The sequence below is a fragment of the Ischnura elegans genome, chromosome 8 (genome assembly GCF_921293095.1).
Source record: "Ischnura elegans chromosome 8, ioIscEleg1.1, whole genome shotgun sequence".
Taxonomy (NCBI): Eukaryota; Metazoa; Arthropoda; class Insecta; order Odonata; family Coenagrionidae; genus Ischnura; species Ischnura elegans.
The window spans coordinates 4725814-4749038 of NC_060253.1; the positions used below are offsets into that span (position 1 = coordinate 4725814).

The window sequence follows — 23225 nt, forward strand, 5'->3', positions numbered from 1 at the left end:
AAAGTCAAATTCTTAATGGCGTGTTTCCATATGCACAAAAGTTTGTGCGCGCCAATACGTGTGTAAAATTTGATTGAGTTTTTTTAGAAATTGAAGGTCAAAAACTGATTGAGATTTGATTGAACTAAAATTTGCAAACAAGAAAGCTGAAGAACAAGAGAAAAAGGAAAAGTGTAAAAATGAGATGAAGGAGCAATATCAATTTACCATTTTTCATTGCATTTGGTAGTTTCATTTTGTTATCATGTTAATTATGAATTGAGTGCTCTGGTGTTGAATATGGGAATGTTACAGTGAAACCTGCGTCCAACGTTTTCTATCTTCCTCTGCGATCATTAAAAGGAAAGATAATGAGAGAAAATCATAGCAACAAATTTGTTTATGCAAACAAAGGAAGCAGAAGTGAAAGAGCTAAGGAAGTGAAAAAGAAGAGGAAGGAATATTCCTCAAAGAAAGTTGTTTTTTTTTTGGTAGCTGCGTCATAAAGGGATTTTTATCGAGCGGTTATCCTCGCTTGGCCATCTAAACTCATCGAAAATTTGATTTGACTGTTGCATATTTTTCAGTCTTGAACTAGTGACATAATCCATTGCCATATGTTTACTGTGTACTCCCTATTCACCTTAATTTCTACAGTAATTACAATGGTAGGATAATATGAAAAATAATATATGTATAAGACAAAGAGTGCAAGTCTCTACTTTTAAATGATGCATATTGCCTGCCTATTCTATGTAGCTGTATAGGGCCATGATTGCTTTTAAGACCAAATGAAAAGAAAGTTAAGTGAAAGGATAAAAAAGCGTAAATACAGTGAAAACTAAGTAAAAGTTTTCAGGAGTTAAAATGACATTTGCTTCCTGTAAACGCGAACGAATAGGACCGCAATTCTATTATAATCGGAAATAATTGTTTCCCAAGTGCAACGGTTGTAAAATTGATTGCTGTATTCATGCACAGAAATTTTATAGAATTAATTTCAGCAATCTTAAGTAAAATTAATTGAGACTGTAAAGGTTGAATTTTTAATTAAAATTTTATGTTTACATTGATGCCTAATTTGTATTTCAGTGGCTCGCCAACTTCTAATGTATTGCAATATCCTCTCGACAAGAGCCCTCCACTTATAATGTGATTCCCAGGGCAACCAGTTAGTAGGAAGTAGACTTTTCCAGTCTCAAAGTCGTGTTCCGCGAAATGCCGCCATCTTTCGCTGGGATCGTACCACGTAAATGTAGGGAGTGTGTCGGTGTACTCACGTATTAATTGATTTGTTTCCAGCTATCATTGGTGGGCGACCCTTCTTCTGTTTGCAAACTACCGTCCGCGTCACCTTACGCTCCCATCTTTAGGTCTTCCACTATCGAAACAGCCTCCGTGCTCGCGAGTCTATTGTTAAGGAAATTCCCCACGACCCTCCGCTGAAATTAGACTTCAAAATCGCCACTCGCGGCGCTGCAGTCATCGATATCCAATTTTCACGAGGAAATACACGGCAGTAAAACGTAACTGAGCCTATAAATAATATAAACCACACATTCGACGCATGCGAGAGGATTGTCAACTCAAAAAATAACGATTTATCACCATGTTCTTGGGCCCCTTGTAATGGAGTCCCCTTCGTAGCGACGTGAGGGCACATTTTTCCCTTCTATCTTCCTCTCACCCTTGGGGTATGATGTTTGAAGTGCGTTGACCAAGGCAACGACACAGCAGTGGTGTTCAGTGCACTAAATTCTATTTTCCAGCAAATTTTTGGTATGGTTTTGCATGACGCTTGTATTGAAATTTGACGAAAGTTGTACGGACCCTGCAGTGAAGGAATATTAACTAGGTGGTTGAAACCGCAATTGATGTAACGCGATGATAAAGCAGGAATGAAAAAATAAGAGAATTTTCACTGCATGCATAGTGCGCGCGAATGAGAAAAAATATCTTGCTTTTCTTCCTGTATGTAACGTAGCTTTATAGCTGGCAGACATATTGATTTGGAACGCTAAATTAAACTGAAAAAGCGTCCCAAGATATAGATGGCTTTAAGCGGAATATGCAAGATTTAATGACGTAAATAATGAGTGAATGGTGATGAAAAGCTAGACTTGGTGAGTAGAGGGAGAGATTGGTAGTTTGAAAGATCGCGAGATGACGACCGAATAAAAACCGGACGCTGTTGATGAGGAAAGGAGAGAAGGGAGATACATTTTGGGAGAAAAAGGGTTAAGTTCTGAGTGGCACAGTCAATCTGGAATGCATGCATTGACTGAGTAGGTAAGTGAAGACTGCTGCGCCCAAAAGATTCTTCATGTGGATTGACGGGATAACTATTTTGCACACAAACTTTAGATTTGTATACTTTTTAGTTAACGTTTACTCGAATGGAATGTATTCTTCATGACTCCATCAATTCCAAACGCACATTTTAACGGAAGTTAAAGAGGGAAAGGCTGCAATAGTTTTTGGAGAAAAATTTCAGAAGTTTACATTGCTTACATCTTCGAATCCAGGAAATCGAGACATGCTGTTGTGGAGTCGTTTTAAAAAGGTAACAATCTATTTTTGATTGGAGATATTTATTTATTTATTTCCCTATCACTGAAAGAAGCTCTGTAAGGCCTTTTAACATCGGGGGAATTAACATGTTAACGGTATAACGTACACAAACAACCATGCCCGTGATAGGAGTAACTTCTCAAGGCAGGACTCAAACCTGTGACCTCCTGTTTGGCAGGCGAGGACTTTACCCCACCGCCACCGTGGCTGAAAAATGGGATCAAAACACGTATCAATAATACCACAAGAGAATCTCAAAAGATACCAACTTATTCTTCTGATTCTTGAAATAAACGTAAGATAATTTAAAGTTTATGGATAATTACATGCACAATAAGAATATAAAATTGTGTTCTTACGTTAATACGTATCTACTTACGTATTTGTTGCTCTACAGGAGAGAGAGGTCATTGCGGAACTTTTGTAAATGAGAAGCTTGGTATGTGAGAATCTCCTATGAGCGAAAAAGATTCCGGTCCCTTGAACTCCCACTTATCAAGGTTCGACTGTATATACTTGCACTTTTTCGCGATTATTAATTTTATTACGGAACAGATTTCAATGTTAATAGATCATCTTCAAAGTACAAAGGTCATCTGACAATAGCACGATATGCAGAAACCCGGGTCGTACTATTTAAAATAAAGTGTGCAATAGAACAAAGTATTTTTATTTTATTTTATGAAGAAATTTTCCCTTTTGGTTGCAATTATCTGTCATTGATAGTGCGGATAAGTAGTGTAATCCGATGGCGTTTATCCTGTGGGCATTCTCATGCTACTGTATGATTCTCATTTATACATATAAGACTTCTCAATGGTGTAGCTTCTTCCTCTTTCCCGTTAGGCATCACTGCTCCTAACTAGTCACATCTAAGTCCATTCCTCATCCTCATTATTGAATTTAGAATCAGCAATGTCGAAGAGCGCTCTGAAAAATTTAATATCAAAATGGCCAAAATTTGGAAGCGAAATGGAGAATCGTCACAGTCTGAAGCGAAGCTTTTTGCCTGTGTACCAAGAACCCAATAAATTTACTGCATGATCCGTAATCACCATCACTAAGAGAGGTTAATTAAAAAGGTGCTACAGATATCCTAAATACATATTTATTCTGATTATCGCATATATTTTCTTCTTTTGAATGGGAAAAATGGTATGTTCTCTTCCCTCTAAAGTCGATCATGTCCACAAAAAGATTCCTTGATTGCACCTCAAGGGCTAAGCCAAAATCGTCGAAATCCGGGCTGGCGCTCGTGTAACACGCCCGGGGAACTAGTTAAGCATTCGAAAAAATCTTTGCTGCCAAAGTTCGCGGGATTGTTCCCACTCATTTGAGTCTGCTCTCTCCCCTTACTTTTTGAATTCGCACTCTTGTCGACGGCCTCCCCTCTAATCATATATTCCTCGTTCCGCGCTCGGAAATTGCGTGAAACAGCGCCAGGGGGCGAATTTTAATGGCTGGCCGAGGTCACGTCTCCCCACGGTCCAGCTGCTTGCGAGTCTTATGCTCTTAAATTGACATAGCTCCTTTGAAAAACCACCAGCAACTGGGAACTTGCTATAGTAATCGTCAAATAGGTTCATGAAAACTAGATGTATCAATAATACAATTTACGCTTGAACTAAATTATTTAAATGGGAAGATTCGTCAGTAATATTACTTGAAGACCAAATATGTCACACTGAAAATTAGCCAGGGAGAATCACGAGAAACTAGACAGTATAAAGTACCAACTTAAATGATACCTACGTCCACAGCTACCGCACAAGCAGTCTAAAGAGGCGTGTGGCAGGAGATGTTAGGACATCATCCGTCAATCTGTACGAGAATACTAAAATATATCGAAGGTTACGTTTCCATGTAGCTTTCCGCTTCTGGCTACAGCTTAGTAACGACCGATACCGTATTTAAAAAACTCCAGCAAAGCGTGTCGCATAAAAACATGAGATTAAGTAAAATATTTGAGAGTTACTTTAGCTTACTACCTATCTTTGGGAGTATAGGACATTTTTCGCGGGGCCCTAAAGTGGCCAGGATTCGTCAAACGTGTTTTGAGGAAGGAGATGTTAGGGAAAGGGTGTGAAGGAGAGGTGCTACTTCGCACTCCAGCTTGAGGCCGCAACTCGACTAAGCGGAAAGTATATGGGGTCCGCCGCAGAGAGATTTTATCTGAGAACTAAACACAATACAATGGAAAGCCGCGCGGGTGGCGAACAGTTGCTACGAGCTAGCAGAAATCGTTACACAGTATTTAAATAGATTAGGCTGCAGGCTACTGTCGACTCGGAGATTACCCGCTAGGCTTAAGTTACTTGTGCAATTAAAGAAATACACCTTAAAGGGGAGCACAGAGAACATCATCTGAGAACCTCTTTATATTTCCAAGCCTAACAGACACAATTATATCTAACTTGCTTGCTATTTAACAATTGTTACTGGACTTCTCAGGATTAGAGAACAGGATTTACCAACCCAACTCAATCATAAACAGTATAATTATACGATGTGACCTTGCTAATCACAGTATAACCAGTAGCGACGCATTTGACTTCGAAATTACCAATATTTTAGCTTCTGAAAGTACTTTATAAAAAATATTATTTAAGGAAATGATACATAGTTCCGAAAACAAAAATAGTTGTAGTGTAACGTCAAACATTGATAATTTAAGCAGAATTTATTTTTATTTAATTAATAAAAATTGTTGGGTAACTATGAACTCTATTAGCTACCATCAATAACAAATTCATTTCATTGAGAAAAAACCTGTGTCAAAATTCTTGCATTTTTATTTTTAATGAATTTACAACTGAATTATTTACATTTTTGTTAAAAAACTTTGTAATAACCCTTGATACCATTATGTATCTATTTTATGTTAGTATTATTATTTTATGTTATTATCGAAGGTATCGATGAGGCATATCGAAACGTCGGCAAAAATTTGCATTGAAATTTTTGCCTACCAACACTCCAATAAATTCTCAAAATTAGTCATTCAAGTCTCCTGCAGGTCACGCATTCAAGTCTCTCACAGCTTTCAACAATTTTATTTCATATTCTCGTGAGGGCAATCGAATGGTGTCCCAACACCACCCTCGACGTATCTATTTAGTTGGTTTGCGGGGTAGAATATCGATGTAAATCTAACCCTATCATGGAGCGTTCGAGTCGGTAGATATCCTACAGGGTGCATGAAATTTGGAAAATGACTTCAGTTTCACTCAACGGCCGAACTTCTCCGAGACAATGTAGTAGAGGAAATGGGGGCGAAGATGGATTCGCTGCCCCTTCCACGCGCGGCAGGAATCGCGGGCGAACGAGAGAGAAATGGCCCCACCGCGCCACCTCGTGGGAAAACAAATGAATTTGCATTTGCGCCGGGTTTCTCACGGCCTCTCCCGCGAAAGCGAGATAAGAGGGTTCATGCTGCTCGTGAGCCCGATTAATGATGTTTTGGTCATTCCTTTTCAATGTCTTTCCCCAGTCTTGCCATGTTTTTTTTCACATGTTCTCCATTCGTAATAAATAAATTAAAAACAGCGGATTTGGTGGAGAATTTCCGTTGAAGACCCAGAATTCAATTAGGCTGGTGAATTTAGGTCTTCCTTGGAGGGAATTTAGTGCTCCCGTGCTGGGAATACAATTTTTTCATTCTTATAGAATTATTATTTTCAACTATGCGCGTATGCGCAACTAGTGGTAAAATGCTTAGTGTGACTTTAATTAAAACACTTCGTGAATGTTGGTCTTTATCATCAACTGGGTTTAATCCAGGGATAAAAAATACGATACAAAGAGTAAATTGTTTCAATCACTGCCTGATTTAACCTAAAGGTTGGTGTGGATATTGAGGGTATATATCACAATAAATTAAGTCACAGGCGTGAGGTTATCATACATTCGGGGCAGGATGGGCATTGACATTCCCTGGGCCAATTCGCACTCGAGGATTTTGTTGGAGGTTTCCAAAGGCTTCTCCCGGATATGAACCAAGGACCCCTTGGTCAGAAGGCAAATGCTCTATCAACCAGGCAGGCATGCTTACCTGAATCCTCTAGTGATATTAAAACGGATGCGTCAGATCAATCTTAGGATTGTTGTCTAATGATGATTAAAATGGATGTTTTCTTACTCGTTAGACTTTGACACCGCTTTACCGATTACCATTTTAATACTATTAGGCAAAGTTTTCTGTGTAACGAGAGGAGAGGGGATATCAGGAGTTAAGTATGCAGATTCAGCAGACTGGTTTTCGGGGTTACTACCGCGTAGATTCATCTCTGCAGACGACAGTTTCGCCGACATTGCAGCAGGCTTCTTCAGGTCAATGAAGTGGAGATGTCTTATACACCCCGTCGGAGGCCGGTGTCCTATTCTCTTGGGCTTTTCCGACTTGATGTGATGTTTGACGGCGGCACAGGTTGGTATTGTGTTTCTTGTGGATCTCCACTTCATTGACCTGAAGAAGCCTGCTGCAATGCCGGCGAAACTGTCGTCTGCAGAGATGAATCTACGCGGTAGTAACCCCGCAAACCAGTCTGCTGATTCCTCACCACACCGCGAAAGCCTACACAAGGCTATGTTCATATACCTCCTTCAACGCTCTTTAAAACGCTCAAGTTTTTAGGTTAGGAGGAGAGCAATTCTTCAAAGGGTTTACCAAAATATTTGGTCGAAGTTATGGCCGGAGGCTGGTCAAATGAGAATTGACCGTTGGTCTACAAAAATAAGGCCACTGGCCCATGAAAGAGGTGGAAGTTGAAAATAGTTCTGGAATTTAGATTGATTACTTATACGTTAAATACGGTCGGAGCATGAGGAAAAAAAGACCGCTTATGCAGGTAGACACTGAAAAGCCATGGACGTTTGGATGGATGGAGGGAATTTTAACATGAGGCTCTCGAGGAGAGTGAGGTAGGCGCAAATTAGGACGGACGAAGGAGCGATGTGCGGTTAGATTGAGTTGCAGGCGGAGATCAGGAATAGGTGCACTGAGTGGATGTGATGATTGTAATCGAGGCTTCCAGATTACGGACATTAGAACGTTACAGCAAAAGAGAAGAAAGGTGTGTTAGCGGTCCAGTAATCGAGAGTATTGCCATTATGGATAGGATGACAAGAAGTAGAACGTGACTCATGTTGAATAATTACTTTGTTAGAGGATATAATATCATCCCTGCGTCAGGAGAGCCCCCCTTTTTCAACGAAGCCTCATTCGATGAGTACATTTCACATAAAAATATTTTCTAATACGAATATTTCTGGTGATGGAATGATAAAGTAATGAAAACATACCCCCTGTCAAGCATTTTTGAGCTTGCTCGCAAGTCACCATGTTGGTACATATTGCTAATGAATGTTTTTAGAACTGATTTCAAAGTTTTATTGATGAAAGATCACATAAGCGTGATGTAAATGTTAAAAAAATGGATTATTAGATAAATATGTGGTTTGCGTTGAACAATGGAAACAAGGAAACTTAAGCGTTATAAATATAGGGAGCATTACCAAACTAATAAATAGAAGCATGGATAAATTTCGACCCTCAAATGGAATGGATTGCAGTAGGTTAAATAGCAACTTCTTCAAATATATTTGGAATACCAAGGAGAAACTAGTTAGATGCAAGTAGCTATGACATCTAGAGAAACACCAAGACTGATATTAAGAGGTACCAGAATTAGATACTTTTGAGATTGGGCCTTAAGAAGGGATTTTGATGCGAAATATTGGAATAAGGTTAGGGGAATATTGTGAATGAAAAATAGATAGTTGAGTACCGTAGCGTATGATTTTATGAGAAGATATTTTCATATTTGTCAGAAAATTTCATCTGCCTCATTTATGCGTACCTCACCAATTTTTTTTCTGAATTGAGGCTCAAAAATTGACCTCGCTCATTAGCTTAGCCTTGAAATGTGCACTTTTTGCGTGCATTTCAAAAACAAACTCAAAAATTCCTAGTCCAATTTGAAATAGAAAATCATTCCAAACATAAGAATTGTTAATTTTAGTCAAGGATTTGGAAGTATGGTTTTGCACTTAGGGAAAGCCATATTTCTTTCCTTCGTGGGGTTGTTCAGACTAAAACTTTAGGTGCGCCGTTCTTCCTAATTGTATGATTCGTTTTCTTTTAGCTAACTCAAAATATGGAAGTTAAGTTTGATTTATATTGGTATTTGCAATTTTCTTACTATTCTCATCCAAGATAGCTCGATAGAGATGCCTCCAGTCTTTTATCATATACGTAGAAACCTCACGTCAACCCTGTGGAAGATTTTTTCCCAATTCAGAATTCCTGTCAATCAAGGTGTTTTTTTTATAATTTCTTAATTCCTTGGCATCTTCGACGCTCTAATAATTCTTTTAAAATTGCAGGCTAAATTTAGTTAAATGCATTGCAACCGAGTTACTTAAAAATCTATTGTAGCGAAAAGATAATTAATTTTCTGGTCCATATCTCTCATTCCTCAATATTCATCCCTCCTGTGCAAGCATTCGCTCTCCCATGCCTCAATTTTAAATCTCATATTTTTGGACTCATTCCCTTCAGCGATTTCTTAATTGGGAAGAGATTTTAATCTTTAAGCGATATCGTATTTCTAAATCCATGACGCACTCAGTTCCTAAACTTCCTCTCACATCGAGTAGTAGCATTGTCGACTTCCGGTAATTTCCTAAGTGAGCAACCAGCACGCGTGACGGTGGCTTTGCCTCATCTAATTGAGCATTAAAAGTGAAATTTCCGGTTATAACTCTGCATTCTAGTCAGGGATGGCAATGGGAACGAAACGGAAATGTTTCGTTTCGATCCGGAGGGAAACGAAAATACGAGGCTTGGGTTAAGTTTCGTTCCCGCTCGAAATGTATATCACCAAGGAGTTTAGTTTCGACCCGGGACGAAACTTTATTCCCGGGAACGAAACTATATTAATTAAAACTCCGCTGCTCATAGCTAAGTTTCGATCCCAGAAGTTAAGTGGAGGGGGATGAGAGGGAATAGTTTCGACCCATTACGTATGACATTACGTGTAGAGAGATAAAAACATCGAGCTTAAAAATCGAATGGCCAGTTAGCGTTCACCGATCTCCTGTTAGTTGTAAAAATATGAGTGCCACATGCATCTAATGGCGGTAGGCCTAACCTCTACTTCATTCAACCATGCTTCGCACTCGGCGAGTGGGTCGAAACTTAACTGTGCAAAGGTGAAGCACGTGATCCCTCCGATGCGACACGTTCTCTACGTTTCGTTTCGTCCCAAAGGTTTAGTTTTGAGCCGAAATAGTTTTGATTCCGATTTCGTTTCGACCCTGGGTTTGGCTCCCCGGGTTTTCGTTTCATTTCTATGTTTCACTTCCGAGAACGAAACTACCGAATTTTTTCTGGTTTTGAGTTGCGTTTAGGTTCGATTGCAAATCCCTGATTCTAGTTCGTTGATTCGAGTGCATCCTATTTCGGCGACAGATTCGGTTCAATTCCAAGTGAAATAGGAAAGATTTAACGATTTCATGGATGTCGAGCAATCATCTCATGGATTCTAATATATTGCGTTCGCTATGCGTTCTTCTTTACTCGATTTCCTTAATGCTAACCCTTGACGAAAGTGAACAGATTTTTAAAATAATAATTACTAAAGAATTTTAAGGGCAAAGGTTACGTGAAGAATTTCACGAATCATTCCCAAATTGGACGCCTCTCTTTTAATTTCCTCATAGCGCCGATAATAGGAAGTAGCTTCCTTTTCCCGCGCAGCAATCACTCCATCCAAGCCTTGTGCCTCCTATATATCCAATTAAGACGTTCCCTATCATTGCCAGCCATTTCCAGTGCTTCGTCATTCCTCCTCCTCCTCTCCGTCCACTTCACCCCCTCCGTTCTTCTCCATATCCACATCTCGAACGCCTCCTGTCATTTCTGGTCCTCTCCTAAGTGTCCAACTTTTCGCATTGTTCAGCGCTGCTCTTCATATCATACTCTTCACTTGTCTTTTCATCACAATACTACTTCCTGAACCTCTTTTTAGCTATTTCTTAGTCGATATCGTGAGAAAAATCGTATTAATGTATCGCTTTGGAAAAATGTAAAGCACTTTTTTCACGCATATCACCATGGAGAAATATTTAAAAAGACGGATAGCAGTCATTTTATTTTTGTTTAAATTAAACCTATAAAGCACTCCATTAGCGAAAAAATTGCCCAAATAGCAATTAAAGTCACTGCACCCGCAGATATTGAACTCCTCTTTCTACAGTTTTGATGAGGAAAAGGTGAAATTGCATGCAAATAATTGCCTTAAGATTGTCGCAAATTTACAAAAAATATCTCATTTTTCTTAATGTGTATCAGTTATTATTTTTCGTGCATAGCTTTCTTGAGTTCTTTGTTTTAGCAAATGAGAGATTCATTGACGCCAAAAAATCTCCGTCTTACTCCATTTGATCTCAGTATTTTAAACGAATGGCAAGAATGAGCCGTTTTTTATCGGCAATCCTGCAGCGCTAAAGAGTATTTTGAACAGTAGCATATTATACCTTAAACTTTGCAACTTACAATTTCATTACACTATTACTTTAAGATCCTCTTTTTAGCTCTTTTTTAGGCGATACTGTGAAAAAATCGCAATCCCAGTGCATCCCATTTCCGCGGCAGATTCGGTTCAGTTCCATGGGTATAAGGCAAGAGTCAACGATTACAAGGATATCCAACATGGATTAATTGATGGGTTATTTATTATTGATCAGTGTAAGATATTGCTTTCAACAGTAGCATACTATACCTATAATGTTGCTGTGCTTTCAATCGTGGGTCATGATATTTTTTGCATAAAAGGTAATATTTCAGCGATTAAAGTCCGCCACAAATTCAAGAAACTCTCGGAGTACCGTTTTTGCCAGTAAGGGACCAAATTTAAGCACATTTCCAAGGGCTACTTCATTTTGGTTCTCATCATTTTTTCATCTACATCTACATAATACCCCGCAAGCCGCCTAATAGGCAGGGGGTGTTAGAACACCAGGCGTTTACAGTTAAAAAAAAAAGAAGTGCTCCAACGAAGTTGGGACTGGCGTTTATTAAAGTCCTTCATGGTTCGGGGGAAAAACGAATTCCCATATATCTATAGGTTCGGCAAAAAATCTCTCTTAATTTATCGCTTCTATTGGACCTGGAAATAAAGTGTGGCTCTAATATAATGTTCTCTGTGTCGCTCCTAAAGATATCCATTCTCAATTGTTCAAGCAATCTAAGCCTGGCGCGCAGCCTCCGAATCTCCAGCGGCTCCCAGCCTAATTCGCTTAACACCTGGGTAACGCAGTCTGTACGCCCGTAGCAGTTTTTGACGAAACGCGCAGCCTTCCTTAGTCCTTTTTCTACTGTCCTCTTTCTAGACTTCCTTTTTCTAGAGTCATGCAGAATAAGGAATGAAAATGTTTCGTTGAGCTCATTGCTCATTGAATACCATCGGTCCACCGCAAGAGTTTTCCGCATGGAGAAATGAGTGGAGAGAGCAAGAGACGCTCACCGATTTGTTTTGATAGGAACTGTAGGATGAGGCGTGTGTTGACGGAGGACACGAGCGGAGAGGGCGCGACCGACTGCTGTCCCACCACGATGCCAAACGGCCAACCGATGAAGTAGGCCGAGTCGGACTGGTCCTCGTGAATCGCGTGCCTGCAATAAAGAATAAAATCCTCATTAATACTGCGGACTGCTTTTTTGAGAAACTCTTTTCATTCCCAAAGGGCTGATTTTGATTTCAATTTTTAAAAGTGTCTTGGAATGATTATTTTATTATCATTATTTATCGAAAACAGCGCTCAATGGTCTTTAAACCGGGGTTGTACAACATTTATCAATCAAATGAACACGAACATCCACGCCCATGGATAAGGGCAACCTACCCAGAAGGGACTCGAACCCACGGCCTTTGGTGTGGCAGGCAAGGATATTACCTCGAGGCCAGCAATGATAGAGTGCAATCCATATTTGCTCATCTCGAAAGGCTCCGTCTCCTTCCACTGCGTGGCCATTGGATACTCAAGCTGTACAGCTGTGCGATTGCCACAAGAAAACTAGTTAATATATCACTAAATCGGTGATCCAACCCGAAAATTGGTTTGGATGGGCGAGGGTAGAGCTCACCCTGTACTAAAGAAAAGGCGTGTGATATTCACATGATTGTTCGGTCTACGGGGGGCAGTTTCTTTCGCTGGGTCATCTTACACATTCGGAGGATTTTTGTTTCGGAGTGTCCGACGACTTCACCCGGGATTTGAACCCGGGTCACCTCAATCACCAGACAAGCGCTCTACCAATTAGCGCGCTACCACTATAATGTATATCTCCTTCAAACATTCAGGTTGTTAAAAGCAGAATTATCTTGGAGTGGTAAAATATATTCTTCTCTTACCCTAACCGCTTTAGGTTACTGCTGATAGATGGCACCTCTTTTCGTCTTCAACTGATACTTAATGCATATATATTACATTTCATTTTGCATCCCTAAGCAACATTTATCTGCATCTTCCCGAAAACAGAATATTTAAGGTTTAACATAAGGGGAAATTCACAACAACGACAGCCTGTCAGAAACACCCCGTGCTCTGGATAGGGGCAACCTACCCAGAGGAACTTGACACGGTCCGAAATTTTATTCCGATTGGATTTCATTCCCAACGGCTGATTCTCATCGGTTGCAACGCAATCCGAATTTTTCGGGTTTGAAAATTCTCATTCCGACGACTAACTACGAGGGCTTAAATCGTCATCGGAGAAAACATTTCCAAACACAAAAAAATTTCGATCGCATTTCTGCCGATCGGAATGAAATCCGTTCGGAATGAAAACTGTTCGGAATGATTCCAAAATTGTCAAGCACACCCCTACAGGCGAAGCTCGAACCCGTGACCCTCGGTTTCTGAGGCAAGAGCTTCACATAGCTTCCAACGAGGCCGACGTCTATTTTCACGAACCTCTTTCACTAAAATTTCAACAGAAGACTCTGCAACACGAGACCAGGGATGCCGACTTACAGAAAATATTGGGGGGGGGGAGCCAAACCGGGGATATTGCCCCGGGAAATTTTATAAGCAGTGAGTTTTAAGTTTTCAAGCATTTTAGAAGAGTCATATGATCAACATTGGAACCCTGATAACTCGAATCTCGATATCTGGACACTCCGGGGAAAATCGACAAGTCTGACACATTTTTTCCGCACAACCATAACGAATTTTTGAGGGGGCTCGGGCCCCATCAAGCCCCATAGAGTGCAGGCGCCACTGCACGAGACCAACTCATCGCGAACTTTCCCAAAAATTCTTCTGAATGTTTCTCATTCCTTTTCAACGTGATTTACTTTATTAATGTCGTGTCTATTTGGAAACGGACCGTATGGTGACGACTCTTCTCTCTGGACTAGGAGTTCCTTCTGGGACGACCTCTGGACTCGTGGCCATCTCCAGCAGCCGTCGCATTTCGTCGAGGTTGTGTCGCTTCTGGAAGTACTGCATGTTGACGAAGAGGATGGGCTGAGTGGACAACCTGAGGGGTAAGTCAGCCACTCGCTTCACCGGGTACATCCACGCGTCCAATGCGATCCCAATCCTGAAAGAATGATAATCGACATCATTCAGGGTTCATTTTTACTCCGAATTCCGGGTGTCAGAATTCAATTCAACTTTGCAGTCCATCAAATGCGACTTATCAACTTATTCAACTAGGTATTCATCGTGTTACGTAACCAACGATAATAATAGAACGACTAATTTGGGACGGAATCGAGGCTGTGAATTGAGGCTTTTTCTACCTTTTTTGTCTTTTTTATCTTTCTTGTCATGAAACTAATGTAAGCATTTACACACACTTCCATCGTTAATTAAAATTATGCATGAAAAATGCCACATAGAATCTGGGATAAAATATTTTTCTTGTATCAAAGAACATGGGAGTAAATATATCAGTGATGAATGTATATACTGATATAGCTCAAACTAATAACATTGTGTGTAAAATTCACGTAAATTTCTGTAGATAACCAAAAATATTTTATTAAAATGTTTTTTTTCCGAGTAATAACCACTGCTGCAAAACACGCACACAAGAAGGGTTGTCAGAAAAATGTAAAAATGAATATCCGAGGTGGACAGTAGTTCAAAAAAAGTATTTAATTAACTGCAGCGTTAAAGACCCCTTCGGAAAGGACAGCTCTCACTGTCGTCAGTATAGTTTAGTGGCATCCGGTATCCGACTATAATGTGGAGGACCTGTGGTTCAAAGTGTCATTGAATTTGAGACCGGGATTTTGGACATGCCCCTTTGTCAGAGAGAACGATTCCGAATCAATGCGAATGTGAAATTACAATTATGATATATTAGAGAAAGGTGATCATGCAAAGGTGTGCATCATGTGGAAATAATGTCAAATCAAAAGTTAATTGATCGACGGATGTGTCAGAGTTTAGCGTTGTTCAATTTTGAACTTCCACATGTCGTAATCTAACGATCGCTATTCAACGTCATGATTATGAGCAATTTTGGTAGGAATAAGCTGTGAGATTTGATTGGAAATTATGCTATGTTTTTTTTAAATTTGTTGGAAATTAGTAAAGTTTTGGACGAGGAAAGTTGTCATTTTTTTACAATACATTCACGCTATTTTTCTGGTTCTTGCACAAATTATTTTATGAAAATCAATTTGAAAAAAGGCAATTCTTCGTTGGAATGAGGAAAATGTTTCCATTCAACAAAAATAAAACACAGGTTTCCTGTTTTTTTTTTCGAATGGTCAGTAGTTAAATGATGAGAAAGTGAGTTCAGTAGAGGAATCCCCCTTTGCCTATCGGAGTTGATTAGGAGAAGAATACTTTAAAATTTAAGTGTTCATTCAATGGGTGTGAATCGCATTATGACCGCCCCTTCATATCTATGTCCATCGAAATCCAACGTGTGTTCCACGTAGCGAGGCGTTTGAGATTCCCTCGCTAGATTCATGGTTTGCTTCAGCGAAATGGTTCTCAGTGTCACCGTTGAGAGCGTTGGCGCTAATGTACCTGAGGCGAGGGTCCTTGGCGAGCGAGAGCAGAGTGGTGGCGCCGCCAAACGAGTGTCCGATAATCACAGCTTTGGAGAAATCCAGTCGTCCCTGCAGGAACAAACATGGCGATTATCATTTGACATAGTGGCGCGATATATACAGGCGATAGATAGTCCCATCACCTTGCATGTTTTTGGTACAGTCAGTTTCCCATACTTGGGATAAATTTTATGTTATAAAATGAATAAAAATGCTGAAGGAAATAACCACAAACTAAATGTTAGCCAAAACTCTGAAGAGGCCCTAATCTTTGAAAATAGGGAATAGGGTATTTTCCTTCATCAAAGAAAACGAAAGGCATTGGTTGCGATCCGTTACCCACCATTAGTGTATTCATAACATAAAAATTATTTGGTTTTAGAAATACCGGTTTAGACGAATAGCAAGGGTCAATTTTATCCTCATTTGAAAAAGGCCTGATTGGCGCCCATGCGATTCCACTCCACGTGACGTCACAGGGACCTAGTTTCTATAGGAGTAAATAGGAGTTTTACATCGTCTGAGATTACCAATGCATGCATTAGGCACAGAGCTCAGGGAAACATCTCTTAATAATCGCCTATTAAAACTGCCTATGGTCGGAAAGTTTCCTTCGTTTGATAGGGTATTAATAATCCTTATTTAAGCCAAGCGCTACCTGCTAGCAAGGTACTCTGCTACCTGCTAGCAGCCTGCATCGAAGCGCCCCACATATTCTCGCCCCAAGGTTACCTCACTTTACGGCAGCGGGAACCAGAATGACGTCACGCGGGCTTCCCCCAGCATCCATACTTAGCCTTGAAATTTTTCTCATTTCATTTTATCGCGAAAAATAGAAATTGTCATTTAAAAATTTAAAAGCGTGAAATGCGCACTCCAGGAGTAACAGTATTTCGATTTAGACAATAAAAAAATAATAGGAAACCACTCTATTGCTAACTCATCATTCTTTTTCATGTATTTTTATTTGTTTTCCCGAGTTAGGGAGATGGTACCTCTCCATTACTTGAAACTCCTTTGTTTTCAAATACCTGTGCCAAGTTAAAACTAAAATACTACTATTAACTTTGGACACATGAGTTAGGTTTTTATTTATATTTACCAGTAACAAGAATTAGCACATGAACTTTGAAAAAAAAAACACAAGAAAAACTAATAAAGTTACTCTACTCGTTAAAGACAGAATGATTATACAGTAATAGATACCACTATGAGACCTCACGCTATTTACATCATGGTAGCCAACCTGAAAATGTGAAAATTCCCCTTTTGTCCCAAGTTAGATCCGAGTCCCAAGTATGGGCTACTTTGTGTACGAATGTAATATCAGTGGGAGACTAAAATTAAAATTATGACAATTTTGTCTACATAAAATGTTGTATATCATCCCTGTAAGAATATCATTTTCGAGACTAGAATTTCTTGAGCATTGACGTGATAACTTTTTCTTATAGTGTAAGTGAGACTTAAGCCTGATGTCATCAGTCAAACGAGTGCACGATTGAAGTTTTTTTTGGAAATCTTAAAGAACACTTACCTGAAAATCTTGGAAAGGGAATGTGGGGTCTAGGAGGTTGTGGACCGGCCTGCCTTCGTTGATGTCCTCCATCAGGTCCACCGCTCGACGAATCTCCGCGCTTCGGAGGTGGGCCTAAGAAGTTCCATGCAGAGCGTTCATTTTGGATGAAAAATTTGAGAATTTTTACTGAGGGCGTATGTCGTCATCTTTGGCTCGTACATTATTGCTTCAAAATCCGTACAATTAAAGTGTATCTTTTGAATGAAGTTCAGTTCAAAAGTCATTTACGAAGGAGATAAAATTTATTTCCGAAACTATTTTCATTTCTCTCCGTGGCATATTTTGGGGGCATCTCGCGTCAACACAACGATAGTTTATTTGCCATTATTGGCCAAAATATCCTAGTTTTTTGTAGTCTTGTTCTTTAAAATTCATACAAAAATCACACCTGCCTTAAATTGCTAAAGAGTCATACAGAATATGAATTGTGGAATGATTTTCAGGTTTTTGCGATGTTAGTACATTTGAAAGTGCAAAAAATTGATCGAATCGTTAAATCGTACAAAATATGCCACAATGCAGTGAAAGCTAGATATTTGTGCAAATAAGTTGGACTTTAATCTATCCACAGGAAAATTTGACCGTTATCCACATAGGTACTTTAAGTTATACATGGGACTTGCGGAGACAAAAAAAAGCTTATACTGAGGATTTTGTGAAAAATATATAGAATAACAATTGGCTACATCGTTCTAAGATAATGTTACTATTTTGTCTCTTTATGTCTCTAGGTTAATGAATCCATAATTTTTATTGAAACATTGTGATTAAGCGCTTACCTGTCTATTTCTTAGGGTGTACTCTTTTTTCTCCAGCTTCCAGAACTCCAAATGTTCCCTCCTCAGTTCGCCTGATTCTTCGGGTACTAGGTAATACGTTGAGCATGCTGTATGATCCCTATTTAGTGAAATATTAGAGTTATAATGTGCTATTATGAGCCATGTATATTTCCATTCTCCTTTACATGAGCAGTCATCCGGTACAATCACAATTTTCTGTTTTATTTTTAGGATTAAATTGGTGCTAGTAGAATGTGTGCAATGCATATGTGCCGATCTAAATCATGCATGATTGTGTGAATGATAGATTTTAGAGGTTGAGATTTTTATTTGATATTTTAGAGCTTTATGTCCGATATAAATTCATATACAGTGTAACTGGAAAGTAACGGAAATTTAGTGAATATGAATACTATGGTGTTTTGGTGGTAAAAAGTACAACATTCGGTAGGCATTAGACTTACACACACTTTGTTAGAAGAAATTCATATAGATTGATGAAAAGATCAAAGGCTTTATATAGCATTGAACATTTCTTTTGCCAAAGTATACATGTAGACTTTTTTAATCATTTTACTTAAAATGTTTCAAATTTATGTTATTTTAATTCATGTTTGTGAATGACTTCTCAGTGATATTGGTATGCCATGCATTCCATTCTATTCATTCATTCATTCACGTTTTTCACATTTATTTCATGATGATATTGCTGAGAAAAATATCTTTACTCCCTAAAGAACAAGTGTATTCTTAGCTCAGATAGAGATTGAATGAAAGTGACTGAAATTTAATGATGTGATGAGGGAACGAATATTTATTAATTTAAATTAACCACCGCAAAAACAGTAATGTTCGTCCTTTACATCGGTGTTACAACAAATCACAATGGATGACCACTATCATCCGTGCCCTGGTTAGGTGTAACCCACCCAGATGAGGCTCGAACCCACGACCTTCAGTTTGCCAGATGAGAACAGTAACCAGCTGCCACCGAGGCCGGGAAAAATAGAATGAATAATGGAAAAGAAAAAAATTCCTTCGGGGCGGATGCGAACCAGCGGCCTATGGATATCTGAATCCTTTTCCTGCTACAGTCCACCGCTCTGCCAACTGAGCTACCGAAGACGGTTGATGAAATAGAGGGAGAGATAGCTCAAAATTGAGGGGATCGCAGATGAAATCATCGGATTTTCTTAGTGAGGAATTCCAGCGAGTTAAGAACGAATGTTGAACAAACAAAATTTAAATTAGTGGCTATACTTAAGATGTTTTATGTGTGAGATTAGAATCTTCAATAGAGAGTTACAGTAAAAATCGTGAAGCATGAAAATATAGCCTAGTTAACTGGCTACTGGAGCTGTTTCATGAAGACGAAACTCAAGTTTTATAAGCTTTCGATACAGTTACGAATAATTGTGACTTATTCGTACAAAACGGTCTTGGTAATTTTGCAGTTTCCAAACACGCGTCTTTTCGCGATTTTTTTCTTCCAATATAATCATAACAGTGTTCTAAATACGAAAATGGTAATTTTTTGTGGCGAAAAAGCCGGCAAGCTAACTAAAAAGCGGAAAAACAGGAAAACAATCAATTTTTTCGATAAAAATTGATTGATTTGGTACTGAAAATATTCATAATTTAATGCCAAACGCAATGATCAAAGTATTTTCTCAATCGGGCGTAAAAAAAGCTCGTTATCACATGTCCTAAGTACTTTTTGCAAATGCACCGCGCGCAGCGATTTAAACCGCGAAATCCGTCGCTTAATGATCTTCACAAATTATTCGTTGTGGCCGCTGAGTTACATCCTCCGAAAAACTGAACAAGATTAGTGGGTATAATGATTCTGGTTTATCACAACTGAGTGGGTGAGAAGCCTAGGGGTACAAGTGATTTATTTTATCCATGCAGTGTTAGGTACAGAAATTGAGTATAGAAAACAAACCAGATCAATTAGATATTTAGTAAGGCATTTGATTATTAACTCGATGTCAGCACAGAACAGAGACTCACCAGTATCTCTTGGCAATTAATTTTTATGTATTTCCTCTGACAATTAACTTAACCTAACTCTGTTGAAAAAAATCACTTTTGTCCATTGCAATCTCACCCTCTCAATGTAACCATAGCATTTGCATTGCGATAACATAAGCTAAAAGGATTATGCCGAGGTAGGTTTGGGTTGGGGCATGGTGTTCATATAAGTGACGCTAAATCTTCCTTCTTAATTATACTGAACCAGAAGTGAATGTATATCTGAATATGGCTCGTAAGAGGTGTTCGGTCGACGGACCTGGGGGGTGGTTTGGGTAACGCGCGGCAGAAGGCGGGCATTCTCTAAATATATATGTAGTTTCTTGACATTTCTTTAAGGAGGCCTTCGGAGCGGCTACCCTGCCCACCCCCCCAGGTTCGTCGGCCACACTGCTTATCGGCCTGAGCAAGTCCGAAATACTGTGATTTATATAAAAATCATGGCCCGATCCAACTCAAACCCACCTTGACATATTTGTACTTCGCGGTGAAAGCGAGGAAAATCGCTACGCGCGGTGCATCTGCAGAAAGTAGTCCCAACTCAAGATATTTCTATTTCTAAACTTTGTATTAGTTAGGTACATTTTTTATTCATGTGTATACATCTAATGGTGCCACCAGGCAATAGTCTACTAGCAGCAATGTGTAATAATAATTTAATAAATATATGATAACGAGCTTATTTTGCATCCGATTTAGATAATACTTGCATCATTGTGCTTTGAATTAAACTACAAATGTTTTTAGTACCTACCAAAATCACTTTTTACGGAAAAAGATTTTTTGTTTTTCCGCTTTTGGCGAATTTTCCGGCTTTTCCACCACAAAAATATCATTTTCGAATTCAGGACACTATTATGATTATTTTAGAAGAAAAACTTGCAAAAAATACAGTGTTCTTGAAACTACATAATTACCACAGTTTTAATCAAGGAAATATTTTCATTGGAGTGAGGATACAGTATCTATAACTACATCTTAATCCATGCTAAATCTAGCCTCCAAATTGAAATGATAATTATTATAAAAAAAAACTTTTGGGTGTCACTGATAATTAAAATGTTTGCCATAAAAAAAAAAAAGAAAATAATTCGAGTTTCGCTTCGCAGATACAGGTAAATGTGAAAAAATGAGACTGAAATATAAAGTCGTGATTCGTCAGAAGCAAACATTGTGGATCGAAACTCATTTTTACTGAATAAAAAAATCACCTGGATTTCAGCTTCCAATTTCTTTAGGCCACTTCTATGTGAGATATTGTGTTCGCTTGGATAAGGAGATGAAGTAGTAATATTTGAATGGAGGAGAAAAATCATGGACATGTTAAGACCGCTATCATCCTCGGAGCAAACTGCCGAGGTCAACGTTCACTAACTTAGTTTTTCCTGTAACTGAAGGTCATGAACTTGCACTATCGTAACTGATCCTGAAGTGAAGAAGTTCTTTAATGACAAATATATTTTAATGAATAGTTTTACTGACTATGGACAGGAAGTATAGGTTTAAATTTCAATTTCGATAAGTATTGATGGAAATTGGAATCCTTAAGAATTATATTTTAAAATGTACAGATATACATACTGAGTACTCGAGGAGTTTTATTGAGTGCGAAGTGAAATCATTTGCGTTCCCAGTAAGAGGAAGTTATCTATATTATATTTTTAGTAATATTAATTTTAATTATAACACCTCCCACCAAATGCCTATTTGTATGAGTTAGGGATTAGTATGAAGATTTGGATGTATTAGGATTAGGGACGAGTCGACTCCACTTTTCTTCGATTCCGATTCTTTCAAATCGATTCCCGATTCCGATTCCATCGATTATTATTCACACTAACAGGTGGGATATTGATTTTTTAGTATCATTGCTGACATTGAAACTTTATGATTGAATGGAATACAATAACAAAGGTAATTAAGTGACCCAAAATGTATATCAATTAAAAATGGCGTATTATTAAAGTGGTAATATACCCTCAGCTTAAATAAAATAATAAAAGCTTAAAATTTTTCAGATATAAATTGTTAGCTTACTAACGTACAATGCACAATTGTTCGGGGGTGTTGCGGCCTTTATGCCTCAAGCCTTTGGTTCAAAATATTTATGCCTCGTTCACATTACGATTTTCCGAGCGATAGTCCAAACGATAGTTCGCAGAACTGGCCGTGTGAGTGCATTACATCCTGACAATAGTTCACGGAGTGAACGTGTTCAATAGTGAACGTTGCCACTTTACAATATATTGGCGCTCGGAGACCGGAAAAAGAAGCGACAAAAGAAGACGAATAGTTCGTGAAGCTCCTTTCGCTCTGTTTTCTTTCATGGATTTGTCCAAATAAGGAAGAATATGGGCGGAAGAAAAGTTATTCGCTAAATGCACATTGAACACATTAATGTCTTGGCCCTGCATACCTGAACAGCTTTGCTAATCGTCAATTTCTCGTTCACTTTATATGTCAGCACTAGAGGGCAGCAGGGGCGCAGCTATGAATTAAGGCAGGCGGGGTTTAGGTGTAATTAATACCGTGGTGTGTGGGGGTATGGTGTACCCACCAGGATTAGCTGTAGTTGCCACATTAATAAATTGTGGAATTTTAAGATGGTGAGTTTCACGGCTTTCTGAGGGATATTTTATTAATCCTTACACTAACCTATGAGTAATATCAGTCCAATTAAGTAAAGTGGAACTGAAAAATTTCTTTAAGAACAACCCCCCCCCCCCTCAATGCGCCACTGGAGGGCAGCACAGATTTTAACCGTCGCGTCGTTGCATGATTGCACGATAGATCCAACCAATCGTAATCTGAACGAGGTACAGTAGATTCCGGTTAATTGGGACAGACATATCGGGACTTGTGCACTTTGCCCCAATTGGGCGAACTATCCTGTATATGGGCATAAACATACGTTGACATGATAGAAAGAAGACTAAAGAGTGTTTATAATGCAACATAAGTTTATTTAATTATTAATTTGATTAATAAAACAGCGAGTTAAGTTAATTTATTATCATTTTGAAGAATTATAACAATTAAGTTAAAAATATTTTTCACAGCCTCGGGCGACGCTGAATGAATATCTTTTACTAAGTCCTATTAAAGAAAAGTCCTATCCTCTTGCGGATAGTATAACAACAAGAGCTTTCAAAATAGGGCAACAATAGGAACATTTGTGAAAAATAAGAGTAAATCAAAGGAGGAAAA

The 23225-nt window shown here is 38.8% G+C and overlaps 1 protein-coding gene across 1 annotated transcript in view; it reads right to left on the bottom strand.

Annotated features, from left to right (window-relative positions):
* Positions 1-23225, bottom strand: part of LOC124163654 (platelet-activating factor acetylhydrolase-like) — a 123132-nt gene that overhangs the window by 12774 nt on the left and 87133 nt on the right. The window contains exons 6-10 of the mRNA XM_046540707.1: positions 17985-18102; positions 17164-17277; positions 15604-15695; positions 13943-14158; positions 12078-12226 (exon numbers count right to left, since the gene is read on the bottom strand). Coding sequence (XP_046396663.1) covers positions 12078-12226; positions 13943-14158; positions 15604-15695; positions 17164-17277; positions 17985-18102 — 689 coding nt within the window. The remainder of the gene's footprint in view (positions 1-12077; positions 12227-13942; positions 14159-15603; positions 15696-17163; positions 17278-17984; positions 18103-23225) is intronic.